Here is a 10,711-nt window from a genome sequence, read left to right as displayed (position 1 = left end):
GTTATTGTTTTCTATGGTCACATGATGTACCAGTTTTCTCGAACAGCAAGGTTTTTACTACTATTCATTGAATTCCATCTGTCCCATCCTAACGACCAGACTTTTGTTGTTCCTTGCCACGCCCTCCCAGTCATACTTCATTAACCATCCCAAAATTTTTAAAGGAACTTTCTCAGCCATAACCATCCCAAAATTTTTAAAGGAACTTTCTCAGCCAAAGCCAGGAATAAACCTGGAACTCCTGCTTAGAGAATCTGAGCCAACGAACAAAGATGTTTATTTTTAGTTATATCATAGAGAGAGATATGGGGTTTAATAACCACTCGACACAAATTAGGTCATTCCAAGACTAACATATTATTCAACCTTATTTCAATAATTTGCTTACCCATAGGGGTCTTTAGCAGTGGGAAAAAAATGGAGGACCAGGAGAAAACCCACAAGGTTGGAGGTGAACCTTCTACTCATCACATTCAAGCAGGGAATCGAAACCTAGCAGGTAAACCAAACAACGCCAGTTGACTCAATGACAGACCTTATGATACAGCGCGTACATGCAAACCATTCAGCCATCCAACCCCCTCTTTTATCATAGATGTAGAAACAAATAAAACCACCATTAAATATATATATTAAAACATTTATTCTTCATCAATAACTACACTCATATCAACAATCCACATCATATTTACATACACTGGACATTCTAGTCTAGTATTTTATACAAGATCATTTAGTATTTCATTCTACTAAATAATCTATACAATTATACTGGACATTTTAGTCTAGTATTTTATACAAGATCATTTAGTATTTCATTCCACTAAATAATCTATACAATTATACTGGACATTTTAGTCTAGTATTTTATACAAGATCATCTAGTATTTTATACTACTGAATAATCTATACAATTATACTTTCAGGTAATTATAACAGCCCTAATGCCTCAAGAAAAGAAGTTTACTTAAACTGTCTTAAAATCAATTGTTTACTTGACATTTTAAGAGTGTTGAACTACTATGGTAACCAATAGTAACCAAGATATCTTACTTCCATCTGTTATAAATATCGTATATTTAAAATCAAATACAAAAAAATATGATTAGGAACTCTAAAAGCCATGTGGGCTAAACCCCAGATTTAAGTCTGTAAACATCATCAGAGGGATAGAGGAATCCCCATGTAAACACCAACAGAGGGACAGGGGAATCCCCCTGCAAATTTAATATCTCGGTTCAGAGTGAATCAATTTGACTGAAATTTTCAACATGTTCTCTTTACGTTATCTGTTTTTTTTTAACTATTATAGCGAGAACTGTCAACCCTTTATCTAATCTCCCATAATGCCCTTTTTAAGTTTTGCTGAATTTTTTTAATTTGATGGAATACAACGCGGGACATTATCTGGCGTTGGTATTTTGATTTTATTTATTAAATTAAATAATTAATTTAAGTAGTCTGTAGCGTAGATTAAGTTGCACAAAATTTGATATTTTTGGAAAAATGGAAATGACATTCAAAAACTCATCAGATAAAAATTAGAAATGAATGAATGATAAATACAATATTAAATGGAAGTTTTTATATAAAATTGAGTATTTTATTTGATCAGATCTAATTCTCCTTCTTCTGTTTTGATAATGGATGTTTTTTACAATCACCATAAATCTGATTCATGTCAAATTCTTGAATCACGCTTTCCTGAAAAAAACAAAACATAGAAGAAATGTCATCCTACCTTTTGGAGATTCCTACAAACATGGTAATATTTGTTTTAGTGTTTAAAAATAACAACAGACATCTGGGGATCATACAATTAGCTTTCTTGATTTCTTAGAAATGGGGGTTGGATGACCGAATGGTTAGCACGTGACGTGTGCACTGTATCATAAGGTCTGTCATTGAGTCAATTGGCGTGGTTTCGATTCCCAGGTCGTACATGACAAGGAGTAGGGTCGCATGTGGTTTTTCTCCATGTTCTCCGGTTTCCTCCCATTGCTAAAGACCCCTACGCACAAGCAAATTATTGAAATAAATTTAAAACATGTGTTAGTCCCGAAATGACCTAGTTTGTGTCAAGTGGATGCTAAGTCCTATTTCTCTCTCTCCTAGTTAGGTCCTCTATATATATATATATGCTGTACCACTAACAAGCGGAAGTCTTGCTGAAAAATTTTCAGGCAATTTCTCAGCCAACACCGGGGTTGAACGCAGGATCTCCTGTTAGTGAACAGTGGCTTACTCTCTGATTGACCACGGCTCCCAACTTGTATTAAATGGTATTAAAATTAACTTACCTTGGTCCATGTAAATTTAATTGTTTGTTTTCCCTTTGAGAGCGGTCGTCTCATTTTTTCTTTGCCTCCTTCAAATAAGATGACCGTTGGTAACTGTCTCGACCATGACGTACAATCTACCTTAAATCTGAAATATAAACAAGTACGATAATACTATATAACCCATGACATCATCGTGGCCATCTTGAAATATTCACATCATTTGTCAATCCACAAGTACGATTATACCATATGAACAGGAAACCAGCAAGCAAATACAACTTCATTACTGCCATCATAGCATTATGACGTCATTAAAAATTGATGTCCGTCAATCTATTTGCAATTGGGCAAAGACCAAGCTATCCTACTCCAAATGGAGACGTAGGTCTTTTTGAAGCGTGTCGCTCAAAGAACGAAAACAAAATTACCAAATGTCTGGAAGTTTAGGAGCCGCTGTAGCCAAAACACCCACATTCTAGGTGTCGACAAAAAAGAATCTCAGGATTTTTCAAGTCTAGCTAGGGTCTGACGTCCTTGAAAAATTTCTGGTCCCTTCTTAAGAAAAATGTGTATTTTGAATGGTCGAATACTTACTTTTCAGCAATAATAGGAAACTTTGTAATATCCATCTTACCAAATCTTAAATTATCTAAATGATACCTGCAACAATAAAAGTTGTTATATTATAAAATTGTCTGGTTTTTTTTTAAAACTGGTCAAATAGAATAAAAATCAATGTAAACTTTATTTACACATTTGTTAACATGAAAAGACCATAATCAACTCTCGATGTCCGATTATCTGATCTGCTGTTCAATGCTCCTTGATGTTTAAACGCAAAAATGGATAATCGAGAATTTATTAATTATCGTGACAGTGGTATCAATGACAATCAAGGCTACAGTGATTTTAAAATATTGTTTACTTGGTGTAAATTGGAGCAATTTGACTGAAATTTTCAACATATCCTGTTTACATTATCTAGTTTTTAATTATTATTGTGAGAACTTCCAGTTGTTTATCTAATCTTCCATAATGTATCTTTAAAAAATGGAATGATTTTTGAAGCAGCCTTGTTTTAATAAAGAACTTTTAATTGTATATGGCCTTAAAATTAATATAAAAGGTGACACAAAAAAATATAGCCTAACCTCTATTCTGGTAATTCAGGGGTCAGGGGTTATATAGACTTATCACCATAAACTTTATTCTTGATGTTTTAATCAGTGAATATTTTAGTACAAAGAATATTTAAAACAATACTTACTCATTGCTTATTTGAGAAAAGATTGGTGCAAATGTAACACAAGGTGGTGACCAGGCAGCGTAAAATGCTACAACCCACGTTATTCTTCTGTCCCTTTCTAATTCTTCCTGTAAAAATATCATAGTAATATTTAGTACATCTCAGCAATTCTTACTTATACATGAGAGAGACAGAGAGAGAGAGATGGGGTTTAACCTCCACTCAAAACAAACTAAGTCATTTCGGGACTAACATATGGTTCAATTTTATTTCAATAATTCTCTTGTGCGTAGGGGTATTTAGCAGTGGGGGGGGAAACAGGTATACCCGAGAAAACCTACGAGGTTCGACATGCGACCCTACTCTTTGTCACGTACAACCGAGGAATGATACAACGCGCATGTGCTAACTATTCGGCCATCCAACCTTCCAGCATCACAAAAGGAAAAGTGGGTCAACGCATTTGCGATAGAAATATTTTATTGACGAGCCAAAATCCTACACCTAATGTCTACAAGGCGATTCATAAAATCTGTAAGAAAAATCTTAAAATTCTACGGTTAAAAACTGCTTTATTGGTAATATTGTTTATTACAAAAGCTAATTTTTTGGGTACTCGTTATTTCTCAATAAGTAGTTTATGTCTCTAACAGATAAAATACTTTCTGGTTTAACGAACTATTAAATGTGGTGTAAAATATTAAAAGTAAGCATTTAGCTTCCATAGATGTGTATATTGATGATGTAAATATTTCTGTCTATATAAATAGTAGGACCAGACCTAAGAGCTTAACTTACCTCAAGATGGGGACCTCTAAAATAGGTGATATAATCAGGTCCAGCATAACTTGGTTCTGGCAGGAATATAAAATGTACTGAAAAATGAATTTTTTATCAACTATCAAGCTTTCTGTTTTAAGTTGTTTAAGGTCATTTTGTGTAATGTCATCAAATGAATATTATTAGCGAGAGAGAGATTAATGGGGTTTAACGTCCACTCGACACAAACTAGGTCATTTCGGGACTAACATATGGTTTAATTTTATTTACATAATTCGCTTGCGCGTAGGGGTCTTTAGCAGTGGGAGGAAACCGGAGGACCCGGAGAAAACCCACGAGGTTGGACAGGCGACCCTACTCCTTGCTACGTACAACCGGGGACTCGAAACCACGCCAGTCGACTCAATGACAGACTTTATGATACAGCGCGCGCACGCTAACCATTCAGCCATCCAACCCCCCAAATATTATTAGCAATTTTCAACAAAAATTTATCTTAATAAGACATTAATGTCATTCATAAAATCACTAGATCTGTAAACTCAAGTTGAATGAATTTTGTTTTTTCATCATATGAGTACAGACTGGAGTACACTAAAATGATACGAAATGAAATGAGGGAAATTTTGCACTGACAGCGGCACTATGGCCTACTCTTATATCGAATTCCAACTGTCAAGTGATCTTTTATGTGAACGCCAATGTGTACATGGGACCTCTGTTTTTCGTCCCATCCAAACGACTAGACAGGTGTCCTTGACAGACCTTCCGTCCTGCATCACTGACAAGGGAGAACCACGCCGGAAAATCTGGATGAACAATCTCGGCCAATGCAGGCATCGAACAGCCGGTCTCCTGGCTAGCGAGCCAGCATCTTACCCACTTAGCCACCGTGACCCCAACTTTTCATCAAATGAGCACAGACTGGAGTAAACTAAAATGGTACGACAATTTATAATAGAAAAAAATATAATTTATGATTACTTACATATGCAGAGACCTCCATATATTGTGCCATACATGGGGTTGGCTTTAAAAAACATGACTGTGTTTAACATTTTTGAAAATAAACACGCTGTGTGTATGTAGTCGACAAAATATGCTGAAAAATAAATCATAAAAAGTTTTAAAAAAAATATCAAAATTTAATTTTTCAAATTTATATATATGTAATGGTAAATCCCTGTCAGTGATGCAGGACAGACGGCTTGCCACAGAAACACATCTGGTTGTTCAGATAATATGGAAAATAAAAACAAGGTCATGTGCACAATATAGGCCAACTATTTCCAGTGTACAGCATACATGTAGGCCTATTATTTCCAATGTACAGTATACATGTAGGCCTATTATTTCCAGTGTACAGCATAGGCCAACTATTTCCAGTGTAGGCCTATAGTATACATGTAGGCCTACTAATGACAGCACCTGAAAGATATCTCACTGTACATTTGGAAATCAAGACACATGAAAGAACCGACCATAGCTACATGTATTAGCTAGCACTGCTGACAGGACAAAATATCCCTCATACATAGCACACTGAGTGATATATGCAAATCTTCATTACATTGCGCAATATCTACAAATGGCACAAGCGAATAATTCTAGTTTTCTTTAATTTTAAAAACAGTGACAGATCAATAAAAACCCTTAGCTTGCAAGACTCTATGCATAGTATATTTACCTAATTTTTTGGTCTTTAACACAATAACACATCCCAGAAATGTTATCCATTCCCATTCTTGCTGCAAATATAATATCATAAAATACGTTTATTTATACATGGAAAAAGAAAATCAAAATACGTCCAACAAATCTGCATAATAAATGATGATGACATTTTTATTAAAAATCTACAATATATTTAAACATTCAACATAGCTTTTGAGTCATTTTGACGTCTTATAGGGCTCAATGAAATATTACTTGGGCCCTAAAATGACCTTTTGAAGCAATCTAATTATTTCAACAATACCTTTTGTAAAAGATCCACGTCGACTAACCACCGTTTGTTTTATTACGTAACGGAGTAACCGACTGTGACGAGGGAAGCCACTATTGCACTAATGAAGTGTCACCTTGAAATTTTAATGCGCTTGTGTTTACGTTTACCCAAAAAAGGTTCGAAGACGAAACAAAACTTCTACTTACCAAAGCTAGAGTGCAATCATAAAATAAATACGTGCAAACAAATGGCGTGGTTTTTAGAATAAAATATGCGAGAGCTAGGAAAATATTTGTTGCATGATGCGGAGTTAACAGGGTTCTTGTCCCATACAGTAGCTCATTCAACCCCATCTTTCCTCTCAAGTAAAGTCGACTTCAACTTTACAACCGGAAACATGTGTCCAAGGGAGACAACTCTCATCTTCAAGCGGCGAAAAATAGGCTATACTAAGTGATAAACAGAAGTTGATATTTGGCAATCCAAATAAAATTTATCAAAAAGCAGAATGTAGTTTGATATTTAAATTAATTTAATATGAGAATATCATTTGGAGTATAAGAAGTAAATAACAAATTTCAGGGTAACAAATATATATTTCAGAGAATTTTTCGGTTAGTTACGAAGATCAAGCATGGCTGCTTTGATTCTGTATTGCGATTTCTGTTGTTATTTGTTTTGTTTATGAGACCACGTGGGGTCTAATTTAATCATGGACAATTTTTACAGTATACTAGATTGTGGTGATTTTTCTGGAACAGAAGAATTAAGGCGGTCGTACATAAGACTAGTGAAGAAGTATCACCCCGATAAGGCCGTGCCATCAGAAAATCCACCACAATATTCACTGCCTGACGCAACTGGAGATCGTCAACAAACCTCGCCGTCCAATTCTAATGACACTTTTATTAAGATCGACAAAGCATGGAAAATTTTAAGTGATACAGAACTAAAAAAGAGATATGATATCGTTTTAAAACAACGCCTTTTGTCTCAAGACTGGCCGATACAAGATGAGGTTATGATAGGAGATTTTGAAGATGATGATGATGATAACCTTCTTCATCCATGCCGCTGCAGTGGATACTATGTTTTAACCAAAGACGATATGAAGTTTCAGTTAGATTTTGTTTGCTGTGATTCGTGTACTTTATGCGTTAAGGTTCTGTATGAAGAAGAACTAGATGATCCGGATTGAAATTTAAAAATTTAAAATTGTTTGTGATAGTACATGTCTTTAGTTTATTCATAGCCCTACGCCCTGGCCTAGCTGTGTGACTGTGTGTACATATATTTATTCATAGGCCTCGCCTGGGCTTAGAATTAAAGATTCTGGTTGTACATTGTACAAAACATGTGCATAAAATATATTAACTAAAAAAAAAAGCACAGAAAAGATGAGAAGCTGTGCCTTGCAGCTTGTACATGAACATGTATGTGTGTCTTATGCCTTATGTACATGTAATTTTTATTTCCGGCAGGGTATAAATGGGTGAAATTGTAGTCAATCAAATTCAGATTAAAGTACAGGTTAAAGAAACACGATATAAACTATTTAGATATTTGTTTGTTTGTTTGTAAGTAGAGAATGACTAAAAAAGCTAGCCCCACTAACGGGAGAGGAAGGTGGGATTGACCCCCACTAATGGGAGAGGGGAGAGGGGGGTGGGGTTAGAGAAGGCACTAATACTACATGTAACTGAGGGATGGATGGAGAGGGGTCGAGAATGGGGGTTGTATAGAAAAAAACCTACCCCCTCTGAGGGCATTCATTTGATTAGACCTAATCTCACTCTAGGGATTTTTCGGGCCATTGTTCTGAGGGTTGCTTGGAAGGGATTTTATAGAGAAGAGACCAATAACAAAAAAGTAAGTTGGAATACATGATACATGTCCAGGTGAAAGAGGGGAGGCCACTGTCATGCATCCTTATCTGAATCTGATCTTGGCTAGCCGATCTTTTTGTTACAGACTTGTTAAAAGCCTTAGACTCCACAGTCCTTTATGTACACGTAATGTCCGATTCTTTAATACACTAATTTGTCCATAATTATTTATTCATGTGGACCCAGAAGATTGGTGGTTCATGTATATACAAATGTCAAGAACTAATCAGTCGATATCCTACAGAATGTGAGCTGTTTTATAACCTGGCTGATTCGTACCTAGTTAATTCGTGACTCAAATTGATTCACAATTATACAAAATTACTGGGCGATGGTTTCACTAGGAATCTCTAGTCTTTATGAAGCAGGAATTGTATTCCATACTAAATGACACTGAAACAGCCTATCCTATATTATGACCAAAGGATTGGATCTGTTAGATTGGACATGTATCACATCAAAACACAACAAATACCATCAAAAATACATCAAATACCATCAAAAACACCTAAAATACCCTAACCATAACACACCATCCAAAACACCTGTAATATACACCCAAAAATCTCCTCAAATACCCATCCAAAACACATCAAACATACTCACCCACCAAAACACATCCAAAAACACATTAAATACGGGACTGAACACGGTTTTAATGGGAACCAATCACTGGCTTTATTCTAAAAGCACGACATTTCAACAAGTATCATTTTAATATACACACCAAAATACTTGTATTTCTTAATAAAAGTTTGGAAACTAACTGCAAAGCCAAAGATGATTAATCTAAGTAGCAATCTAATATCTAAATCTATTTATCAGGTATAAAGGGAGATAACTGAGTAAGATTTCAATTTTCTGCAAATTATCGAATATTCCAGCCACACTGTTAAAAATAATAAGGCAGTTTACACCAATTCGAGTGGCAACTAGCTGCCACGTAAGTTAGGGTAACTCCTAACCTTTAGTGGTGTAAACTGATAAAACTAAAATAGTGTATAACATTACATCAAAGTTGCCACTTCCATTAGTGTAAACTGCCTGATACACTACACTAGGATAAGTGTTGCATTATGTGTAGGATAAAACACGAGACGTCGGTTATGCTGGGGAAAGAAAGACTGAAGAAAATAACCAGAGAAAAAGAAAAACCGAGACCGGCAAACCGAGGTTTTCTGTCGAAGGGTTTTTCTGAAGTCTTCCCCCGCATAACCGAAGTCGAGGACTTTATCTTACTTATAAACCGTCTATGTTTACATGTACGTAAAATGAGAATATCCCAGAATTCCAGTAAGAAAAACCTTATATCATGTTTTCTAATAGAAAAAAACCCCTACGCTGGAAGAATAACCCGTTACAGGTTTAAAGAAAAACTTTCAGAAGAATAACCCCAAATTTCCCTGAATATATCGAAAGCCGCCCCGACTTTCAGACCGCAAGTTATTCCGGGCATAGAATATACCCCAAAGATCAAAGTGATTTACCGTTATAGGTTTATAAGACAGTTTAATGGTACACTTCAATAGCTTACATCCGTGGGTGTAGATTTAGCATTACACCTCAAGGGTGTTTTATAAATTACACTTCTATATTACACAAAAGCGGGTGTAATTTGTTTCATTGAAAACACTGTTGTAGAACAGTGTTAGGTTGGATATTTATTTCAAGCCAACGAATTTCAAATTCAGAAAACTTGAAAAATTGGCTCTGTGATAATATGTATAGGGCATTTAGCCCGATTCAGATTACGTCAAGACCGTCGACTACTTCTATTCATTGTACAAAATTAAATTAACAAATATCCACCAGACCGATTCAATGTTAACTGCTGTTGGACAATTAGACAATCTCTATCAATTTACAATGAATATAAACCAAGGGGAATATTCAATATACATATCCTTGCAACTTAGTTGAATTCCCTGTGCTGTGGACAATTTGATGTTTCCCGAAAAATGTCAACAATGATCAAACAGTTTAAACGGGCACAATTTATACGGTGTCTAATTTTCCAGTGGTATATTTCCGTTCATTATATGTATAATAATATACCTATCTAGTAGCTTAGGGCATAGGTGATAACAAGACGCGAGACATTGAGTCCGAGTCAAGTCGATCGAGTCACAAAGTCTTCACAAAGTCCAAGTCCTGTTCAAGTGGCCAGTTCATTAAACAAGCCAGCAAATCAACTTAGCCCACTATTTTGCCACCAGTGGACCTATCATGCAGTTGCCTTTTTTTCAATGAAATTTATTTTTGCGTAAACACGTCATTGATGTTGCGAGTTGCCAAGACTGCCAAGTCCGAGTTGCCACGACTGCCGATTCCGAGTTGAATCTAAGTCGAGATAAATATTCCCACCCCTGACTGAGGGGATATAAATCTCTCAGCCAGAACGATAACACATTATGAGGCGAATTCTCGAAATAATATAGTAGTATTTATAATCTCAAAACACCCGACATTACATCACCTGGCTAGTGTCACTCTATTGCACAAGGACAAAACCAGATTCTAAAGTTTCGGGCGGGGGTGGGGGTGGAGGTGGGGGCAGTATATAAAAAAA

At 35.7% G+C, this 10,711-nt stretch overlaps 1 protein-coding gene across 1 annotated transcript; it reads right to left on the bottom strand.

Annotated features, from left to right (window-relative positions):
• Window positions 1-624: 624 nt before the first annotated feature.
• Window positions 625-6,676, bottom strand: LOC126823206 (thioredoxin-related transmembrane protein 2 homolog). The gene is made up of 8 exons (XM_050551857.2): window positions 6,463-6,676; window positions 5,996-6,056; window positions 5,297-5,410; window positions 4,327-4,403; window positions 3,550-3,656; window positions 2,877-2,942; window positions 2,301-2,427; window positions 625-1,704 (listed from the first exon to the last, which is right to left on the bottom strand). Exons 1-8 carry the CDS (start codon window positions 6,607-6,609, stop codon window positions 1,618-1,620), a joined length of 786 nt encoding a protein of 261 aa, XP_050407814.1. The 5' UTR covers window positions 6,610-6,676; the 3' UTR covers window positions 625-1,617.
• Between the last annotated feature and the right edge of the window lie 4,035 nt (window positions 6,677-10,711).

This window comes from Patella vulgata, chromosome 6, assembly GCF_932274485.2.
Source record: "Patella vulgata chromosome 6, xgPatVulg1.2, whole genome shotgun sequence".
Lineage (NCBI taxonomy): Eukaryota > Metazoa > Mollusca > Gastropoda > Patellidae > Patella > Patella vulgata.
Note: the sequence above shows the minus strand (reverse complement) of the source record. Positions and strands in the feature narration are given on the sequence as shown.

What these genes read in the sequence shown, in the direction of transcription:
- LOC126823206 (XM_050551857.2), bottom strand. Translation starts at nt 6,609, where the DNA reads ATGGGGTTGAATGAGCTACTGTATGGGACAAGAACCCTGTTAACTCCG. An exon ending in GTTAAAGACCAAAAAATTAG is followed by an intron (nt 5,411 to 5,995) that starts GTAAATATACTA and finishes TTTATTTTTCAG; the next exon opens with CATATTTTGTCGACTACATA. An exon ending in ATATGGAGGTCTCTGCATAT is followed by an intron (nt 4,404 to 5,296) that starts GTAAGTAATCAT and finishes TTCATTTTTCAG; the next exon opens with TACATTTTATATTCCTGCCA.